General features: G+C 38.4%; 1 protein-coding gene across 1 annotated transcript in view; it reads left to right on the top strand.

The window, feature by feature from the left end:
- Positions 1-19,950: 19,950 nt before the first annotated feature.
- CUL2 (cullin 2) overlaps positions 19,951-22,623 on the top strand; it is a 117,205-nt gene continuing 114,532 nt past the window's right edge. Inside the window, exon 1 of the mRNA XM_007942437.2 lies at positions 19,951-20,087. Coding sequence (XP_007940628.1) covers positions 19,969-20,087 — 119 coding nt within the window. The 5' untranslated portion in view covers positions 19,951-19,968. The remainder of the gene's footprint in view (positions 20,088-22,623) is intronic.

Consider the following 22,623-nt stretch of genomic DNA (forward strand, 5'->3'; position numbering starts at 1 on the left):
GACCCCTCCTTGGGTTTCCGAGGCAGTATCACTACGGAAGTAGGATTGCCCAACCTTCCTTCCGAGGAGTGGCTTGTGGGTTTGAACCGCCAGCCTTCTGGTTAGCAGTCAAGTGCCTTAGCCACTATGCTACCAGAGCTCCATAATAGTAGACATTAAAAGACATTCAGAAGACTGTTGCCTATCCTTTAGGATCTCACATTCCTTTCCAAGATAGACACATGAATGAATGCGTTGTTTATATTTTCCCTCTTTTTGCCCTAATACAGTGTTTGGAAGACCCTTCCATCAGAGTCATGGATGGAGTAACAGATGTACCAGTGCTTTGAATTATACTTTTTATTTTTTTTTTTAATGTTTATGGGTTCAGGGAGTTTTTCCACAGTGCGCATGCACATACTGCCTAAAGAATATCGTTTCTATTATCTTTTTAATATTTGAATGTTCACTGTCCACCTGCTGCTGATTTGCAGTATTTTTTATCTATGAAGATTACCCATCTCTTTTATCCTCATCAGGTTATCATTAAATTGAAGGTTTTGAACCTTATTAAAAGTCAATTTTATCTAATCCATCATCCAACAAATGTTTATGAAGCACTCAGTTTGTGTGCCAGGTAATTTTGCATGCATTAGGGAGAAAATAAACAAGACATACTTGATTTCTGCCCTCTTAGAGCTTCAGTTCTGGTGGGGAAGGGAAGAGACAGACAATTAATATGGAATACAAATAATTTCAGAGAATGATAAGGGCTATGATGGAAATAAAATAGAGAATTGTGATAGTGATAGAGAGAAGACCTCTGAGGCACCTTTGACCTGATACCCGAAATATAAGAAGGATGTAGCCTTTGAAAGTTTTGAGGGAAGAGTGTTTCTATCTGAGGGAACAACACATGTGGAAGTCCTGAGATGGTATGGAGCTTGGGTCCCTTGAATTAAAACAAGCTCAGTGAAGGTGGACCCAGCTAAGTGATGTAATATTAGGTCATAGCCAGGGGCCAGATCTTAAGTCTTACTGCCTAAAGAGGCTTTGCTTGAAAGCTAATGGAATTATTATTACATTTTTTTTAGAAATTGTGAGAGCGATATGGTTTCATTTACATTTTAGAAAGGTCATTTGGGCTTCAGGAGAGATTGGTTAAGAGTAGACAAGAAACAAGACCAGCCAGAAGGCTGTGGCATATTTAAGAAGAGGTGTGGCTGTGGAGTGTTAAGATAAGAAAAAAGGTTTTGAGCTGTATCTTGGAGTTGTAGATATATTTATTGAACTTGTCATAATTTGGATGAGAGTGCATTTGATTTGGGAGGAGGTAGTCTCTGGGGTTTTGGCTTCAGCTACACTAATGCTGTGTATTGAGATGGGGAGGAGGTGCAGGGACCAAATTGTTAATATAAGCGCGTGGTAGTATTGGATTTGTTAAGTTGTGTTTATTAGAGATTGAAGTACAAGTGAGAAGTAGGCAGTTAGATGTACAAATCTGGAATGAAGTGGAGAGGTTAAGGAGTTATTTGTTCTTTTAACATTTTTTAAGCACCAGCTGTGGACTAAGCAGTGTGAATATAATTAGTGAAAAAATAGACAAAAATCTCTTTCATGGAACTTAAATTCTGTGGAGAAAAGACAGATGAGAGTTACCAGCATTTATCTGTTTATTATATTTGTTTTGTTGAAGAATTTGTTTGTTTATATGTTTATTTAGGAGCTCTGGTAGCATAGTGGCTAAGGCACTTGCCTGCTAACCAGACGGCTGGCGGTTCAAACCCACCAACCACTCCTCGGAAGGAAGGTTGGGCAATCCTACTTCCATAGTGATACTGCCTCGGAAACCCAAGGAGGGGTGGCTATGAGTCAGGGCCAACTCGACGGCACATAACAACAACAACAATAACAACATATGTTTATTTGGAGATATTCTATTAGCTACAGAGTTGGATGGGCTGTAATCTTTAAAGAAGCTGATGGCCAGGTCTAGTTCTTCCACAGTACTACTGGGTAAGTTCGAACCGACAATATTTGGATTAGAGGAGAGCAGACCGTTTGCGCCACCCAGGGAACTTTATTATTTATTTATTTAAATCTTTTGTTTGGATTTGGGTGCAGATTTACAAAGCAGATTTGTTTTACTCTCAACAGTTAATGGACATTTGATTTCACAGCCCCAATTACAATCTCCAACCATAAAAAGCTTTCCTGCCCTCTCCTTCCTGTGACTACCGCTTCCCATTGCCCTTCTTACCTACACATTCCTATCTGTCCAGCTTTCCCTCTGTGTAAATGCTACTCCTCTGATGTCTCATGGCTGATTGATCTAAGGGGTGCATCTCCCTAGGGTAGGTGGGTGCCTTTCCCTAGGTGGGTCTTTCTACTGTTGGACTGAGAGCCAAACCACGGAAGTGAGCCCATTTCCAGGCCGGAAGGATAACCTGGGGCCATAGTCTCTATCCGATGAGTAACTCTGGTCATTTTTGTGAGTTTGAATTTGTTCCACATTTTTCCTCCTGTTCTATCCAGGATCTCCAATTTTGATCCCTTTCCATGTGGTTGGTATTTTATTCATGTTTTGAAGAGAAACTGTATTCACATGGTTCAAAATTTAAAATATTCAAAAGGGTAAGGAATTACAAATCTCTCTCCACTTAACCCATTGTCACTGAATTTTTCAGTTTCTAATGTTAGTAATTTCTTACGTGTCCTTTCAAAGATAGTTTGTATACATATAAGCAAATATGTATGTATTCTTTCCTACTTTGCAAAAGTGGCAGTATACTTTATTTGGTTTGACACCTTTTTTTATAGTTTTAAATAGTATTTAAAAATTATGAAATGGAATGAGATGACTTAAAGAAAAACCTCTTACAAGTTGGAAAAATGTTTGATTATGATTAATGGCAGTGTTTTCATGTATGTACTCTCAGTTAAGTTCAAGTAACTCAATGATAGCATCAACCTTCTAATCTTAATATTAGGAAAATTTCTATCTGGCTAATATTAAATCTTTGAAAAACAAACAAATTTAAACTCTTGTCAGGAGATTTATAACATGTTATTGATATTTAAGACGTGTAGTGAATCCTTTCTCAGTAATCAGTTAATCAAAATACTGAGTGATCTGGCTCTTTGCCGGGGTTTGAATCTTAACTGTAGTGTATCTATTACGTTGAAGATGTTAGCGTGATCCTTGTGTTAAAATGTCTTCAAGAATACAGTGAGAACTGGAACTTGGTGGAACTGCCTTGTTTTCCTGGGTTTTGCAAGTTTTCCACCTTTTATAGAGGGCAGTCTCACCACCTCTTTTCTATTGCTTGTTTTAGTAGAAATTTGCTTTTTCCTTCTCTGACAGGTTTATGCCTTACACAGGTTCCATCATTTGAAGGTTTTACTGTATGTAGATTCATCCTTTATGTCACTACTTTGTATTGGGTTTTTAATTAGAAAGGCCTATTAGAGATACTAGAACAGTACAGTTCCTTTGAGTCTTAACATTGTGTGACAATGAGTAGTGTTAAGATCATGATGTTAGCATCTGCAGTACCTTTTGGAATATAGATGAAAACTATTGATTGAGTCATTCGGGGGAGGAAGATGGAATAGTTTTCTATGTTGCTTTATTATTTTGAAGAATTAAAAATCCAGACGTACATCTCATTCCACCTTTTTTTCCCTCAGATTTTTTTTTTCTTTAATTTTTATTGTGATTTGGGTGAAAGTTTACAGAGTAAATTCATTTTCCACACAACATTACATACACTTTTTGTTCATGACATTATTGCAATCCCCACAATGCAGCCGCTCTCCTCCCACTACCTCCCTGTGGTTCCCTTTTCCCTGAATTCTTTCCTGTGCATCCTTGCCATCTGAACTATCTCCCTATGCAAATACTGCCTTTCTGTTTTCCCAGACTTGATCATTCTAAGGAGTACACCTACCTGGTATAAATATTCGCTATATGCCTGTCTGTCGTTTGTCTGGAAGACACAGGAGTGAGTTCAGTTCCAGGCCCGAAGGTGACTAGGGGCCATAGTCTTGGGGTTTCACCAGTCTCTGTCTGACCAGTAAGCCTGGTCTTTTTATGATTTTGAGTTTTGTTTCATTTCCACTGTCCAGGATCTCCTATTTTGCTCCCTTTCTGAGTGGTTGAGAGTGGTCGCTGGGTACCACTTAGTTCTTCTGGTCTCGGGGTCATGTAGTCTGAGATTTGCATGGTCCACTAGCCTCTTGGACTAATTGTTTACATGTGTCTTTGGTTTTCTTCATTCTCATTTGCTCCAGAGGGGGAGAGACCAGTTGTTACATCTTAGATGGCTGCTTGCAAAATTTTAAGACCCAGTCGCTACTCACCTAAGCAGGATGTAGAACAGTATTTTTGTGTAGCATGTTACGTCATTTGAGCTTGATGTCTATGGTCTTGAGCCTGTGGGCCCAGTGATTCATGCGATCAGGGAATTTGACTGTGGCTAAGAAGTTATCATCACTTTGCCCCATTAGCTCTATTATATATCTGGACATTCTTATAGCACATAAATATGTGTGTAGAAATACTATCTGCCAAAGTTATATATGAACATGGGTATATTCCCTTTTGCCCAGACATACCGGATATTTTAGCCTGTCTACCTATATATCCACCTGTAGATTCATGTGTATATGTAATAGTGTTTGTCTTTGTTGTCTGTACCTCTGTTGTGTCTTCCTTTTCCTTAGTGTTACTGTGTTGGTTACTTGCTTTTGGTATATTGCCTTTTCCTTCACCCAAATCAATACCTGTCTCTTACCTATCTATCAATTTTCCCTCCTCTCCCCTCCCATCCCTGGTAAGCAAAGTCTCCTTCTGTATATAAACCTTTCCTTGACTTTTTGCAATAGTGGATTAATAAAATATTTGTCTTTCTGTGATTGACTTGTTTCATTCAACATAATGTCCTTCAAGTTCATCCACATTGTGTAGTGTTCTGTGCATTCTACATTATTCTTTAGAATTGCATAGTATTCCATTGTGTGTATGTACCATAGTTTGGTTATCCATTGCTCTGTTGATGGGTACTTAGGTTGTTTCTATCTCTTTGCTATTGTGAATAATGCTGTGATGAACATGGATGTGCATACATCTGTGTCCTGGCTCTCACTTCTTTAGGATATGTACCCAGTACTGGATCTGCTGGATCAAATGGTGTTTCTGTTTCCAACTTTTAAGGAAGCACCATACTATTTTCCTGTGTGGTTTTATCATTTTACAGTCCCACTGGTAGTGTATGAGAGTCCCAGTCTTTCTGCATCCTTGCCAGCCTTTTATTATTTTCTGTCTTGTTGGAACTTTGCAGTTATTGCTGGGGTGAGATGGTATCTCATTGCTCTTTGATTTGCATCTCTTTAATAGCTAATGATTGTGAACATTTCTTCATGTGTTTGTTGGCTGCCTGAATATCTTCTTTGAGAAGACATTTAAATGCCTTCTGCCCATTTAAAATTTGGATTGTTTGTCTTTTTGCTGTTGAGGTGCTGGGAGTTTTCTATGAATTTTAGAGATAAGTCCATTGTCAGATGTCATTGTCAAATATTTTTCCCAATCTGTAGGTTTTCTTTTTACTCTTTGGAAGAAGTTTTTTGATGCACGTACCAAACAAAACCAAACTCATTGCCGTCAAGTCATTTCTGACTAACAGCAAGCCCTCCTTGAGTTTCTGAGGCGGTATCTCTATGGAAGTAGATTTCCCAGTCTTTCTTCTGAGGAGTGGCTGGTGGGTTTGAACCACCAGCCTTCTGGTTAACAGTCCCTAGTCATCTAGTTTTTTTTTTTAGGATTTGGGTGAAGATTTACAGAGTAAATTCACTTTTCATACAGCAGTTCACATATACTTTGTCTCATGTCATTGACCAAAATTTACAATGCAGCAGCTCCCCTCCCACTTCCTCCCCATAGTTACCTCCTCCCAGTGTCCATCCCTTCATACTCTTCTGCACCCTGAGAGGCCCATTGTCTGCCAACCCTGTATATGATCTTGGATACACTCTCCATTTAGACATACATAATTGTTTAGCTTGTTCACCCATCTATCCGTCCCTCCTAGTCATCTAGTTTTATCTTCTTCTGTTTGTGCATTTTTACTTATGTTTACTTATGTTATTCTTTATTTTTGCCTAAGATTAATCAGCTAGCTTCTATGATCTTTGATGGAAATATTTAATTTTACTCAGTACTTGTTAGAGCATTGGACACTATTAATTACTATGCATAAGACAACACTATGCTATACTTGTAGGAAGTGTGTTAAACTAAACTTAAACTCTGTAAATGTATAGCTCTTAATAGCCTGCTTGAAAATTAGTTATCCAAAGCATTTTCTTTTACAGATTTTAACATAAATGATGTTGCTATTTTAATTTAATCATTGAACTGTAGCCTGATTTTGTGTGTTGTTAAAATTTTTGGTAAGTCAGATTGAAATTGATCTCTTTTGCTTCTTTCATCAGGCCTAAGCTTCTTGAAGGCAACATCTTTAGCATCTGGTAGAGGAGTCTGGAATATAGTAAATACTTAATAAGTGCCTATTAACTCAGTGACTTAAGTTTTGTTTTATTGTATGTTGTTTGCAAACAATGTTGATTTTTATCCTGTGTAAATATTTGAGTTTTTCAACATCATTTAAATTCAGTTGAAGAAAAGAAAGTATGAAATATTATTTATTTTGTAATTATTTTAGACTTACAGAAAAGTTGCAAAAATAGTACAGAGAGCTCATGTATATAGACACATTAGCTTTCCCTAATGCTGATACAGTATGGACATAATTAAAATATGGTCAAAACCAGGAAATTAACATCAGTGCAACATGATTAAACTATATACCTTATTTGAATTTCACCAGTTTTCCACTAGGAGCTCCGGTAGCTAGTGCCTAAGGCACTTGACTGCTAACCAGAAGGCTGGTGGTTCAAACCCACCAGCCACTCCTTGGAAGGAAGATGGGGCAATCTACTTCGTAGTGATACTGCCTCGGAAACCCAAGGAGGGGTCTCTGTGAGTTGGGTCCGACTTGATGGCACATAACAACAACATAACAATCCATTATTTTGTAGAATGTCTCCCAACTTTGATTTGTCTGATGTTTTCTCATTAAATTGAGGTTATGAATTTTGGGCAAAATGTACTACAGAAGTTGAGTGCTACCCAACATAGTACATCATATCAGGGAGTACCAAAAAACCAAAACCAAACTCACTGCCGACTTGTCGATTCTGATTCATAGAGACCCCTCCTTGGGTTTACAAGGTGGTATCTCTGCGGAAGTAGATTGCCCAGTCTTCCGAGGAATAGCTGGTGGGTTTGAACTGCCAGCCTTCTGGTTAACAGTCAAAAGCCTTAGGTACTACACTGCCAGTACAGGATGGTGCTGTATCTGTATTAACATTCACTTGGTTAAGGTGCTATCTGCCAAGTTTCTCCGTTTGTAAAGTTACTGTTTTTCTTTTTGTAATTAATAAATATCTTGGGGAGATTCTTTGAAACTGTGCTGATATCCTGTTCTCAGACTTTTAATCACTGATTTCAGGATTCTTTGGTAGATCTTGCCTGTAACAGTTATTATAGTGATCTTCACCTAATGTTGATTTTGTATTTTTTTCATTTCCTTTTACATTTACTAGTTGGAATTCTTCTGTAAAGGAGTTGTCCTTTTTCCACATTTATGTATTTATATATAGTAATTTATTTATATCATCATGGACTCACAGATACTTATTTTGTTCTTTTATCTAATACTATAATTATTTATTTTGTTGCTCAGAATATTCCAGCTTTGATTATTGGGAGCTCCTCCAGGTTGGCTCCTTATCCTTTTAGCACGCTCCGGTCATCTATGTCATCTTTTTAGCACTTCTTTGTTTTCTGGTACCACCGGATTTTCCAAGCTCATCTTATATTTTCCCTGCTTCAGCCACTTCAGTTACTTTTCCAAGAGCTCTGGTTCTTTTTGTTGGAGAATGGTGTTTAGAAACCAACATCTGATTGTTACGCATGCTGGTTGCTACTGGGGTGTCATTGTTCCTAGGTTCTCTCAGTGGATAGATCTAGAAATGTATGCATATACTAGCCAACACACACACACACATCTTTGTTTATTTCTCTATCTTTTAATTTGTGTACGTGTGTGTGTTCGTGTGCATGTGTATTAAAACTGTTACTTCATACTGATATCTCTGATTCCAGTCCAACACTACAGGGTTTTATATTAGCCTTCCCCTTTATTTATAACTGCTTTGGTGCCACAGTGGTTTAAGCATTTGGCTGCTAACCGAAAGGTTGGTGCTTCAAACCCACCTATTACACCACAGGAGAAAGAAGAGGCAGTCTGCTTCTGTGAAATTTACAGCCTTAGAAACCCTATGGTGCAATTCTATTTTGTCCTAAAGGGGTTGCTGTGAGTCACAGACAACTGAGTGGCATTGGGTTTGGGTTTTGGTTTGGTTCTTTGATAGTGGAAGATACAGCAATACATTTCTGATAGTCATGATAGTCATGTTCATAACCAAAACCAAACTATAATCCATACTGAAGGCTGTGGTCTTAGATCTTCACCAGTAAATGCTTCAGGTCTTTGCTTTCAGCAAACAAAGTTGTATCATCTCCATATCTCAGGTTAATGAGTCTTCCTCTAATTCTGACGCCACATTCTTTGTCATATAGTCTAGCTTCTTGGATTATTTGTTCAGCATACAGATTGAATAAGTATGGTGAAAAGTACAATCCTGATGCATACCTTAAAAAACACATAAGAACTTAGAGTAGAACATTTCTATCAGAAAATCTAGATGGTTGGTCAATTTCGTTTTCCAGGTTGCTTCTCTATTTTCATCCTCACCTTAGCTTCCCTAGCTGTTCTCTTGGAAAATTGAGTAAATGATTCTGAAATCATTGTTGTTGGTATATTAGTAAAATATGTATTGCTTTATGGAAAAGCTTGTATGTTAGAGTGATAAGAAGAAATCAGTTTTTTTTTTTTTTTTTAAACTATGAACTATTTGATGAATGCTAAAGATCTTAAGTTGATGTTTTTCCACACTTTTAAGCAGAGGGTATGATATAATTACATTTGCATTTGGAAAGCTTATCCTGGCAGTGGTATGAGGATTGTACAAAGAGAACAAAAGAAGATAAGGCATATGATGTAGGAGGCTTGGATTAGGGTCATGACACTGGGAATTGAAAGAAGTGAATGGACTTAAGCAATGATTAGAAGATAGAATTGACAGGGCTTTTTGATTGATTGATTAAGCAGCTCTGGTGGTATAGCGGGTAAGGCATTTGGCTGCCAAAGGTCAGTGGTTCAAACTCACCAGCCAGCCATTTCACAGGAGGAGGATGAGGCATTCTACTTACGTAAAGATTTACAGTCTTGGAAACCCAATGGGGGTTGCTGTGAGTTGGAATTGACTTGATGGCAGTGGGTTTGGTTTTTGTGGTATTGATTGATTAAAATGTCCTGGTGGCACTCTGATTAAAGTGCTTGACTGCTAACCAAAGGCTTGGCAGTTTGAACCTACCAGCCACTCCATGGGAGAAAGATGAGGTAGCTGATAAAGATGTACAGCCTTAGAAACCCTGTAGGTCAGTTCTGCTCTGTCACATTGAATCACTGTGAGTCAAAAATCAACTCATGGCATAGAAACAACTATTATAAAATTGAAATTGGCAGTTTAGATATTGAATTCAAAATCTTGTGTCTTGTTTTCATTTCATTTCATATCGATCTTGTTTTTTTCATTTTCTTGTCAGAAGGTGCTCTGGTGGCATAGTGCGTAAGGCATTTGACTGCTAACCAGAAGGTTGGTGGTTCAAACCTACCAGCCACTCTGCAAAAGGAAGACTGTGCAATCTACTTCCATAAAGATTTACCACCTTGGAAACCCAAAGGGGGTCACTGTGAGTCGAAATCGACTTGATGGCAGTGAGTTTCGGTGTTTTTTTTTTTTTTTTTTGGTATCATTCTAAGAGCTTGTTGTTAGGTATCATTTAATCAGACAACACGTATTTACCATGTGTACAAAAGAACAGAACACTGCTCAGTCCTGTGCCATCCTCACAATCCTTACTATGCTTGAGCCCATCGTTGCAACCACTGTGTCAGTCCATCTTGTTGAGGGTCTTCCTCTTTCTTGTTGATCCTCTACTTTACCAAGCATAATATCCTTCTTCCAGGGACTGGTCCCTTCTGATGACATGACCACAGTAAGTGTGATGAAGTCTGGCCATTCTTGCTTCTAAGGAACATTCTGGCTGCACTTTTTCCAGGACACAGTTGTTTGTTCTTGGCGTTTTCAATATTATTTGCCAATATTGGTTTTATTCTAACAGGAGAAGTTTTTAATTTTGATGAAGTTCAGTTATTAATGTTTTCTTTGATAATTCGTGCTTTTTGTGTACTAGCTAGGAAATCATTGCTTAATTCTTCGCTTAGTTTTTAATGTACCTTCCTAAATTTTCCCTAAACTCTCCACAATTTCTTTCAATTGGCATGCATAACAGGTCATGGCCCAGGGGCAAAATCTTGCCCTTTGCCTATTTCTGTAAATAGTTTTATTATTATTGCATATAGCTGCTTTTGTGCTACAGGGACTAACATGAGTAGTTGTTACAGACACTAAGAGGCCCTCAAAACCTCTAAAATATTTACTCTCTGGTCCTTTATAGAAAAAGCTTGCTGATCTCTTAGCCAGTTGGTCTCCCCTTCCCCCATCTTCCTCTTGGAGAAATCTCTCTTGAAGCGCTTTGCTCTTCTGTGACTATCTGGACAGGTTGTTGTTAAAATCTGTATAGCTACTGTGCTGAGAATTCCTGTTGCTGCTCTCACGATCCCTTGTTTCCTGGATCCTATTAGGTCTTTCTTGGTTTATTCCATTCCCTCCTTCTGATGGGAGGATATCCTCTAGTAGAGTTCTGAGAAAAAAAAGATGCGGAAGAAGTAAATTATTTATGCCTACTGCATTCTGGTCTCACACTTTATTGATAGTTTTCCTTGGTATAGAATTCTAGGTGATTAGTCATTTTCCCTGAGAATTTTGGAAGCATTGTTGTATATTACCATCCAGCTTCCAGTGCTACTATGATAAACTTAAGTATTTTCTGATTTGTAGTCTTTTATGACCTGTTTTACGTTTCTGGAAATTTTTGGGATCTTTTCTTATCATCAGTGTTCTAACATATAATAAAGATATGCCTTGGTACTGATTTTTTAAAATCAAATATGCTTGTTATTCAGGATACCAAGGATACCAAGGATTCTAGGATTTTATTTTTTTCCTTTATGATTATCATCTGTCATTTTCATTTTGCTGGAGTACATGGTAATTAAACGTTAGACCTCTTGGATTTTTTTTTTTTAATTTTCATTGTGATTTGTGTGCAGATTTAAAGAGCAAATTCATTCCATACAGCAATTCATACACATTTTGTTTCGTGACATTGACTGCAATTCCCCACAGTGTAACAGTTCTCTTCCCACTTCCTCCTTATAGATATTTCTTCTCTGTGTCCTTCTTTCCTATGCATTCTTGCTCCCTGAGTTATCTCCCTGTGCAAATACTACCTTTCTGTTCTCCCATGATTGATCTAAGGAGTGTATCTACCTGATTGGATTGATAGTTTTTTTTAAGTTTTTTTCTTTTTCTGGTTTCTTTTATGTGCTTTCTTTTCCTTTATTTCTTCAAATATTAATGATGATATTTTTTTCACCTTCTTTACTTTGGAGAATTGCAAATGTATGTAATGAAAGAATAATAACCCTCTACCCTCTCTACCTGTCACTCAGCCTCAATTATCAACTTGGGAGCAAGGGCTTTAATTTTGAAGCAGAACCTGTATAGCATGTTATGTCATCAATAAATATTTTGGAAATATTTGTAGATGTAATGGTATAAAATGAGAAAGACTCTTTTTTTTTAAAAACCTCTTTTTATAATTTGTATTATACAAATTAGTAATTTCTTAAGGTTATCAAGCATCCCATGAGTGGTTAAATTTCCAGTAATCTTGTAAATATTTTTAAGAAGTTTGTTTAAATCTGTATTCACATAGGTCTACACACGATGATTGATAGTATGTGCTTTTTTTAAGTCTCTTAATTTGATTCCCCCTCCACATCTCTCTCTCTCTTTCCCTCATTCTCTCTTCCTTGTTTTTTGTGCCTGTCTCTTTCACATCCTTTTGTAAACTCTTAATGAAAAATTTATCACTTAAGCAGCTTCAATAAAATTAAAGAACTTAAACTTTTTAGTTACATGAACATTCTATGAGGGGAGCAGAGAATTTGACAGACTATTTCAGCATATTTTCTGCTAAAATTCTTTTCCTACTCTTGTAGTAACTTGTTATGTTAGTTTTGGTGGGTTTCACGAAACAGAGGTTCTCTCACCTGGCCTTGATTTTCATCCATTTGAGCATGTATTGTCACTGCAGAGGTACCCATTCTATCAGACGTTTATTGGTCTTAGCAGAGAATTCATTGTAAGTCTGATTCTGTCAAAACTTGAACAAAGCTAAAAGCCAATCTGTACAACCATAAGTAATTTATAAGCAATATGTGTAATATAGGAGCTCTGGTGGCGTGTGCGTAAGCCATTTGACTGCTAACCAGAAGGATGGTGGTTCAAACCCACCAGCCAATGCTTGGAAAGAAGATTGGGCAATCTACTTCTGTAGTGATATTTGGTGCATGATATGTTTCTGTTTTTATAAGAGAGAAAATTAATATGAAGGAAAAATTACCAGCTTTTTAGTACATGGTTACAAAATAGTCCCTACATTAAGAAACGCTCAGATAATTAAAGTTCAGTGGGTTAAATGCTCTACTAGAGGTTAAGTGTCATGTTCTCAGGTTGTACGTAAGCTAGAGTATGGTACTCAGCTTAAATGGGCCCAGAAAGTTTCTTAAAGGCAGGTATTCCTGGACTTAGACTTATAGTATAAGTAGGAGTTAGGTGAATGAGTAGGAGAGGGAAGGTAAGGTAAAGAGAAGCATTTTAAGTATAGAAAACAATTATGGTAAAGGCAGCATATATGAAGCAGCCTGGTGTGTTCAGTAACTTCTAAGTGAAGAGAAGTTACTGGAGTGTGATGTCAAGGAATGGAGTCCATTAGGAGAGGGAGCTGGGAAGTTCTCTACCCTGAAGTCAGATCATGGGAAACAACAGAGAACAATAGTGGCATATTCAATTCTTTTATTTAGGTAGGTTACTTTTGTGCATTTGAGGGCAAGACCTGTGATTCTAACTTTTTAGAGGTCAAGAACTTTGTTTTTGATCACTGCACCCTCAGAGCCTAGAACAGTGCCTGTTGTTAGGTACTGTCGATTGCCTCTGACTCATAGGGACCCTATGCACAGCAGAACGAAACACTGCTTGGTCCTGTGCCAGCCTCATGATCCTTGCTATACCTGAGCCCATCGTTGCAGCCACTGTGGCTGTCTGTCTCATTGAGTGACATCCCCTTTGTTGACCCTTCACTTTACCAAGCATGATATCCTTCTCCAGGGAATTATTCCTTCTGACAACATGACCAAAGTAGGTGAGATGATGTCTGGCCATTCTCACTTTCAAGGAACATTCTTGCTGCAGTTCCTCCAGGACAGATTTGTTAGTCCTTTTAGCAGACCATGGTACTCTTGGGAGCTCTGGTAATGTAGTGCCTAAGGTACTTGACTGCTGACCAGAGGGCTGGTGGTTCAAACCCATCAGCCACTCCTCAGAAGAACAGTTGGGCAATCTACTTCCATAGTGATACTGCCTCGGAAACCCAGGGAGGGGTCGCTATGAGTCAGGTCCGACTCAACGGCACATAAAAACAACGTGGTACTTCTTAGCATTCTTCTCCAACACCAAATCTCAAAAGCATCAACTCTTTTTCGGTCTTCCATATTCATTGTCCAGCTCTCACATGCGTAAGAGGTGATTGAAAATACCATGGCTTGGGTTAGGCGCATCTTAGTCTTCAAGGAGACATCTTTGCTCTTCATCACTTGAAAGGTCTTTTGCAGCAGATTTGTCCAATGCAATACATTATTTGGTGTCTTGTAATATGAAGTCTTTGACAACTTTAGTTTTTTCTCCATTGGCCATGAAGCTGTTTATTGGACCAGTTGTGAGGACTTTTGTTTTCTTTATTTTGAGGTATAATCCATACTGCAGACTGTAGTCTTTAATCTTCATCGGTAAGTGCTTCAAGTCATCCTCACTTTCAGCAAGCAAAGTTGTGTCACCTGTGTATCGCAGATTGTTAGTGAGTCTTTCTCCAATCCTGATGCCACATTCTTCTTCATATAATCCTGTTTCTTGGATAATTTGCTCAGCATACAAGTTGAATAAGTATAATGAAAGGATACGACCTTGACCCACACCCTTTTTGATTTTGAACCATGCAGTGTCCCCTTGTTCTGTTCAAATGACAGCTTCCTGCTCTATGTATAGGTTCCTTATGAGTACAATCCAAGTGTTTCGGAATTCCCATGCTTCTCAGTGTTATCCACAATTTGTTATGATCTACAAAATCAAATGCTTTTGTATAGTTAATAAAACATAAGTAAACATCTTTCTGGTATTCTTTGCTTTCAGCTAAGAGCCATCTAATATCAGCAGTGATAGCACTTGTTCCATGTCCTTTTCTGAATCCAGCTTGCATTTCTGGAAGCTCTCTGTCACTATACTGTGGCAACCGTTTTTGAATTATCTTCAGTAAGATTTTACTTGCATGTGATATTAATGATGTTCTTCAATAATTTCCACATTCTGTAGGATTACCTTTCTTTGGAATGGGTACAAATATGGATCTCTTCCAGTCAGTTGGCCAGGTAGCTGTTTTCCAAATCTCTTGGCATAGCATGAGTGCCTCTAGTGGGGCATCCGTTTGTTGAAACATCTCAATGGTTATTCATTCCATCAATTCTTGGAGCCTTGTTCTTCACCAGTTCCTTCAGTACAGCTTTGACTTCTTCACTTCCATTGGTTCTTGATCATATGCCACCTCCTGAAATGGATGAACATCGACCAATTCTTTTTGGTACAGTGACTCTGTGAATTCCTTCCATCTTCTTCTGATATTTCCTGGTTCATTCAATATTTTGCCCATAGAATCTCTCTGTATTGCAAGTTGAGGCTTAAAGTTTTTCCTCAGTTCTTTTAGCTTGAGAAATGCCGAGTGTGTTCTTCCCTTTTGGTTTTCTAACTCCACGTGTTGTTTGCACATTTTATTATAGTAATTGGCTTTGTCTTCTTGAGCTGCTCTTTGAAATCTTCTGTTCAGCTCTTTTATTTTGTCATTTCTTCCATTTGTGTTAGCTACTCTCCGCTCAAGGGCAAGTTTCAGAGTCTTCTGAGATCATTTTGGACTTTTCTTCCTTTCTTGTCTTTTTAATGACGTTTTACTTTCTTTATGGATAATGTTCTGTATGTCATCCCATAATTCCTCTGGTTTTTGATCACTGGTGTTTAATGGATCAAATCTGTTCTTTAGATGGTCTCTAAATTCAGGAGGGATATTATTAAGTTCATATTTTGTCTCTTGTGGACTTGTTTAAATTGTCTTCAACTTCATCTTGAACGTGCATATGAGCAGTTGATGGTCTATTCCACAATCAGTTCCTGGCCTTATTTTGGCAGAAGATACTGAACTCCATCGCCTCTTGCCACAGATGTAGTCAGTCTGATTCCTGTGTATTCCATCTGGTGAAGTCCATGTGTATAGTCGTCATTTATGTTGTTGAAAAAAGGTATTTGCAATGAATAAGTAATTGGTCTTTTTGTTGTTGTTAAATCTTTTTTTTTTTTTTTTAATTGTGATTTGGGTGAAAATTTACAGAGCAAATTCACTTTCCATACAGCAGTTCGCATACACTTTATCTCATGACATTGACTACTATTTACCATGGTGCAACAGCTCCCCTCCCATTTCCTACTGATAGTTTTCTCTTCCCTGTGTCCATCCCTCCATGCACTCTTGCCCCTTGAGCTGTCTCCCTGTGCATAAACAGCCCTTCTTTATCCCATGATTGTTCTCTCCAAGGAGTGTATCTACCTCAGGTAAATGTTCAGCTCATGTGCCTGCCTGTCTTTTGTTTGGCTGGAAGCCACAGGTGTGGGTTCAATTCCAGACCTGAAGGGCAGCTAGGGGCCGTAGTCTCAGTGGTTCCACCAAGTTCTGTCAGACCAAAAAACCTGGTCCCCTCTGCCCCCCCTTTTTTTCCCAAATGATTTTGAGTTTTGTTCCACATGGTTCTCCCTCTCTATCTAGGATCTCCTACATAGATCCCCCTCCAAGTGGTTGACAGTGGTAGCCGGGTACCATCTAGTTCTTCTAGTCTCATAGTTGTATAGCCTATAGATCACATGGTATACCAGTCAGTAGGACAAATTCTTTCCATGAATCTTTGGTTTTCTTCATTCTTCTTTGCTCTGGACTAGGAGAGACCCATCATTGCATCTACATGGCTGCTTACAAGCTTTTAAGATCCCAGTTGCTACTTGCCAAAGTAGGAGGTGGAAGGATGTTTTGTGTAGTATGTTATGCCAGTTGAGCTTGATATCTCCTATGACTATGGTTTCAAGCCCACAGATTCAACTATTCAGTCCCTCTGGGTAAGTCATTGGTCTTGCAATATTCTATCATGCGATCTCCAGCGTTATTTCTATCCCCAAGGCCATATTTTCCAACTCTCGGTAACTTCTTTGTTTCCATCTTTTGGATTCCAGTCACCAGTGATAATCAACACATCTTGATTGCATGTTCGGTCAATTACAGACTGCGGAAGTTGGTTGAAATCTTCAGTTTCCTCATCTCTGGCTTTGGTGGTTGGGGGCATATATTTGGATAATACTAGTATTAACTGGTCTTCTTTGTAGGCATATGGATATTATCCTATCACTGACAGCATTGTACTTCAGGACAGATCTTGAAACACTCTTTGTGATGATGAACGCCACACCATTCCTTTTCAATTTGTCATTCCCGGCATAGCAGATCATATGGTTGTCTGAAACAAAATGGGCAAAACCAGTCTATTTCAGCCCACCAAGGCCTAGGATATCGATCTTTATGCATTCCTTTTAATTTTTGACAACTTCCAATATTCCTAGATTCATACTTTGTACATTCCATGTTCCAGTTATTAATGGATGATTTCATCTGTTTCTACTCATTTTGAGTTGTGCCATATCAGGCAGTGGAGGTCTCGAAAGCTTTACTCTATCCATATTGTTAAGGTTGTCTCTACTTTGAGGAGTCACCTCTTGCCCAGTCAAATTTTGAAGGCCTTCCGACCTGATGGGCTCATCTTCCGGCACTATATCAGACAGCGTTTCAAGGCTGTTCATAAAAGTTTTCCAATAATATATCAGACCGTGTTTCACTGCTGTTTATAAAGTTTTCACTGGCCAATTGTTTAAGAAGTGGATGGCCTCTTTGTTTTTCAGAGTCCGTCTTAGCCTAGAAGCTCCGCTGAAAACCTCTTCACCATGGGCAACCCTGCTGGCATTTTGTAACACGGTGACATAGCCTCCAGCCACACAGCAACATGCAAGCCACCACAGGATGACAAACTAACAGACAAGTTTGTCTCCCTTAGTTGTTTCTAACCCATCTGAACCTGTCTACCTTGGGCAATGGCCTTAAAACAGAGCTGTCCACAAGCAAAAAGCAGCCCCCGAGCCCTTGCCCGTCTACCTCAGGCCCCGCCTTAATAAAGAGCGGCCCCCAAGTGAAAGGCAGCCCTGAGCCCTGGTCTGCCTACCCCTATCCTGAGTCCCTGCTTTAATAAACTGCTGCCCCAAGAGAAAAGCAGCCTTCAAGCCCCCAGGCTCGTCTTCCTCAGGCCCCTGCCTTAATAAAGAGCTGCCCTCAAGCGAAAAGCAGCCTCCAAGCGCCAGGCCAGAACAGTGCCTACCAAAGACTAAATATTCTGTCAGAAATGTTAGTAAGGCACTATAGTTGCACTACAGCATTTGAAAGTACAGGTCTTTAGTATAGATCTGAATCCTGACTTCATCACTGATTAACTGTATGACTTTAAGCAGGTTTCTTAATTACTCTTTGACTTAGTTTCCTTATATAGAAAATGGGGAGAACAATGGAATCTATATAATCAGGTGGCTGTGAGGATGAGTATGATATATAAGACACACACACACTTGTGGTAGTTAAGGTTATGTGTCAACTTGGCTTGGCTTGATTTTGAGTGGCTGGGCAGCTGGATGTAGTTATTCTCCATGAAGAGACTGGTATTAAACTGCGTGGTTGAATCTATTGTGAGCAGCTGAGTATCTGCCTTAGGGATGTCATCGCTTCCAGTATATAAGAAGATGCTTTGAGAAAGGTCTCTGAACTTTTTGGCATGTTTGGACCCTGCATTGTAGCCGAGTCTTCATTCAGCAGCCTGCCATGTTGTCTGCTGATCTTGGGACTGTTTCTGGACTTGAACTAGTTGCCTGCCATGTTGCGTGATAATAAGTCCCTATTTGTTAAAGACACCCACTTGTGGTATTGCTGTTAGAGTGACACAAGGGAACCAAAACAAAACTAGAGCTGCTGAGGACCCAATCCCTAGACATTTGTAGGGTTGCATAGGATTGGATGGATGCTAGACATATTCAGGAGCATCGTTGTTGGACAGGATGTGGTGAATAAGGGAGAAGAAAGAATCCAGGTTGATTTCATGATTTAGATTTAGAATTAGAGATTAGGAAACTGGTAGATTTCCCCTGCAGTAGATAGTCTTTGGTATGTTGAGAAAAAATGGTATTGGTTCATTGTGGAAGCCCTCTTTGGGATATTTGTTTGACTTTTCTCTGATCCTTTTCTTTTTCCTCTTTGGAGTCTGTTCTTGGGTTCTCAGGACAGAAACTAAGAAGGGCATAGGGCTGTCTCCAATTTGTGGTGGTTAGGGCCATGCAGCTTCTCCCTTTGCCTGTCTGCTTTTCTCTTTCTCTTTACACATCTTTTCCCTCTCCATTTTTCCCCTACCTTTTTTTTCTCCAATGTGAGAGACAAGAGAAAGGATGTTTCATCCTTGTTTGGCTTTGGCTGTACACTAGCCAACACAATACTAGTTGTGTTTCACAGACCTAGTATTAAGGGAAAACTTTTGGGAGGATATTAAAACATATGCCAGAAAACTGTTGCCCTTGTGCATTAAGTTTAACTTCAACAGATTTCTCTTTTAATTCTGTTCTTCTGATCTGATAGGAGACGGTTTTAGAATCTAGCTTGAACAAAATTTCTGTAACCTTCAGCTAACTCTGAGAATGTCGCTTGACTACGGGGCAAAGGAATCTTGGTGGCTGACTTATAGGTCAGTCAAGTTCACTGAGCCAGGGTTGCCTGCTGGAGCAGTGCTTTTAGAGGAGTGGGACTGGATATGCCTGAGAATCTGAGGTGCCCTAAGCCGTCTCTTCCAACTCCAAAATTCCTTTGAAATCTTTTTAGTTTGAAACGTTACTGTGAATTTTGCATTCATCCCTTTTTGTTTTAATATAAATGTAGCTTTCTTCCATTTTCTTGTGTCTTCTATTTTTTTGCATACTACCTTATTACACAGTTTAAGAAATACAAACCATAAGGACTTGGGCCCAAAACCTTATTATTGAATGTTTCCTATGTATTTCTCATACTTGAGGTTGGCTTTTTGGCTACCTGGGTTTCAGCTTCTTCCTTCAACACATTAAAATTGGCTTCTTGTTCTTGGAAACGCACCCTTAATCATAAGTAATTTGTACAAAAAGCTTTCTGTTTCCCAGAGTTTGTTAATAAATTCACATATTCTATAGAATTTGTTGCCTGGATAGTCATGAAAAAACATTTATTGAGCTCTTATTACTATGTGCCAGTTTCTGTCCTGCCCCTATCATGTATCATGTTATTATGTGGTATTAGAATACATGCTAATGTTATTATTGTTTTTAATTAACAGATTTCAACACTAAACTTGCACAATGTCTTTGAAACCAAGAGTAGTAGATTTTGATGAAACATGGAACAAACTTTTAACGACAATCAAAGCTGTTGTTATGTTGGAATACGTCGAAAGAGCAACATGGAATGATCGCTTCTCGTATCCTTTCAGGGAATCTCGATAAATGTTCTGGAATTGATAAACTCGTTGAAAAGTGAGAACAAGTTTAAACTTATATAAATAGAAGAAATTTCCGGTGTAACTATTTTCAAATATATTACTGTATACATTTGCAAATTCATGACCTGTTTTGTAGAAATTGGCAAACTTTGATAACCTTTCATTCAACAAGTACCTTTTGAGCACTTAACATACACAGTACCCTAAGTACTACTTTAGGCATTGGGAATATAGTTGTGAACAAAACAGAGGCCTTTCTGTTCATTTTAATGAGGGTAACGGCCAATAAACATTAAAAATAATTAAACATATATATCTAATGCCAAAAAAAATACCCAAACTCACTGCTGTCGAGTCAGATCTGACTCATAGTGACCCTCTTTGGGTTTCTGAGGTGATATCACTACGGAAGTAGATTGTCCAATCTTCCTTCCGAATCTAATGCCACTGCCTCTAATTAATGGGTAGGGATGAATACTGTAGAGAAAAAGAAAAGGACGTGGAGAATGTTTGGAGTGTGTATAAGTGTGTGACTCTTTTAGAGAGGGTGATCAACCAAGTCTGCTTCCCTCAGGAAGGTGATACTTGAGCAGAGATCTAGACGTAATGGGGGACCAAGCCATGCATTGTGACAGAGAAGAGTGTTCCAGGCAGAGAAAATAAAAAGTTCAAAGTCTGTGAGATGCTTGCTTAACTTTGTTAGAGAAATTTGAGACCTATGTTAAGTTTGGAATGTAGCATAATAATTTAAATAGCTTTCATTGGTTTACCCACATCTTTTTTTTTTTCTTTCAAATTTTCAAACAGTTTTATTAAGATGTAATTCATGTAACATGGTTCATTCATTCAGAGTATGTAATTGTTTTATAGTATATTTACAGAACACTTAGTTGTGTAACCATCAAAACTAATTTTAGAACATTTTCATCACCCCAGAAAGAAACCCCATACCCATTAGCAATCACTTCATATTTTTCAAGGGGGAAAAAAAATGCAGTTTATTGCCCACATCATTTTTTTAAAAATATATTTCATTGAAATATAATTTATGTATAGTGAAATACACAAAACTAAAGTGACATGAGTCAATGCATTTTTTTTTTTTTTTTTTTAATAGTGTTCCCTCTCCTCCCCTACCACCCCTGGCAATCAACAGAAAATTTCCCTCCATATATAAACCTTTCCTTGACCCTCCACAACAATGAACTAATAATACTGTATTTGTCCTTCTGTGATTGACTTATTTCACTCAGCACAGTGTCCTCCAAGTTCATCCATATTATGTGGTGTTTTGCAGATTCCACATTATTCTTTAGTGCTGCATAGCATTGCATTGTGTGTATGTACCATAGTTTGGTCATCCACTCTTCCGCTGATGGGCACATAGGTTGTTTACATCTTTTTGCTATTGTAAATACTGCTGCAATGAACATGACTGTGCATATATCTATTCCTGTCCCAGCTCTCATCTCTCTAGGGTATATATCTCGTAATGAGATTGCTGGGTCAAATGGTATCTCTAATTCCAGCTTTCTAAGGAATCACCATATTGCTTTCCACAGTGGTTGTATCACTTCACTGTCCCACCAGCAGTGCATGAGAGTTGCAATCTGTCTATATCCCTGCTAGCATTTGTTATTTTCTGTCTCGTTGAACCTTGCCATCAATGCTGGGGTGAGATGGCATCTCATTGTTGTTTTTGATTTACATCTCTCTGATGGTTAATGATTGTGAGCATCTCTTCATGTATTAGCTGGCCACCTGAATATCCTTCTTGGTGAAGTGTCTATTCATGTCTTCGGCCCATTTTTCAATTGCATTGTTAATTCCTTTGGTGTTGAGGTATTGGAGTTTTCTATAAATCTTAGAGATGAGTCCTTTGCCAGATACGTAATTATCAGCAAATAAGAATTTGCTGCTGTCATATTTGTCATGTGCTTTTTTGTGGTGTCAGTTTGTTTGTTCCATATAATTTTGTATGCTGAGCTTGTTTTGTTTATGAATCGTGTTATCACTTCCTTTGTTGCTGTTTTAGTATTTGCTAAATATTTGTGCTGGTCCTCTTTTTTATTTTGATATGAAGGTTTATCATTTTTCTTTGAGATTACCCTGTGATTTATAGTTTTCTTCCCAAGTTTAGAACAGTCCATTCTATGTTGTACTTGTCTTGACTTCCCTAGTATCTATAAGTTCTGTAATGACATAGTTATTTCCCTCTTTTTGGTTTGTAGTTGTCCTCATTTGTCAGTTGATGTCTCTGGTTCCCTGTTTACAATCTTGTAGGCTTATTTACTTTGGATCTTTCCATAGCTGGGTTGGTTTCTGGGTTATATCAACGTGTGTTAATGGTCAGTTGTTACTGGCTGTTTGGTGCTTCTCTGTCCAAAGGGCTCCGTTTAGCATCTCTTTAAGTTTGGTCTGGTTTTAACAAATTCCCTTAATTTCTGCTTATCCGGAAATGTCCTAATTTCACCATCATATTTGAGGGACAATTTTGCTGGGTACATAATTCTTG

The sequence above is a fragment of the Orycteropus afer genome, unplaced genomic scaffold (assembly GCF_000298275.1).
Source record: "Orycteropus afer afer isolate SDZICR_OR568_19922 unplaced genomic scaffold, OryAfe1.0 scaffold00090, whole genome shotgun sequence".
Taxonomy (NCBI): Eukaryota; Metazoa; Chordata; class Mammalia; order Tubulidentata; family Orycteropodidae; genus Orycteropus; species Orycteropus afer.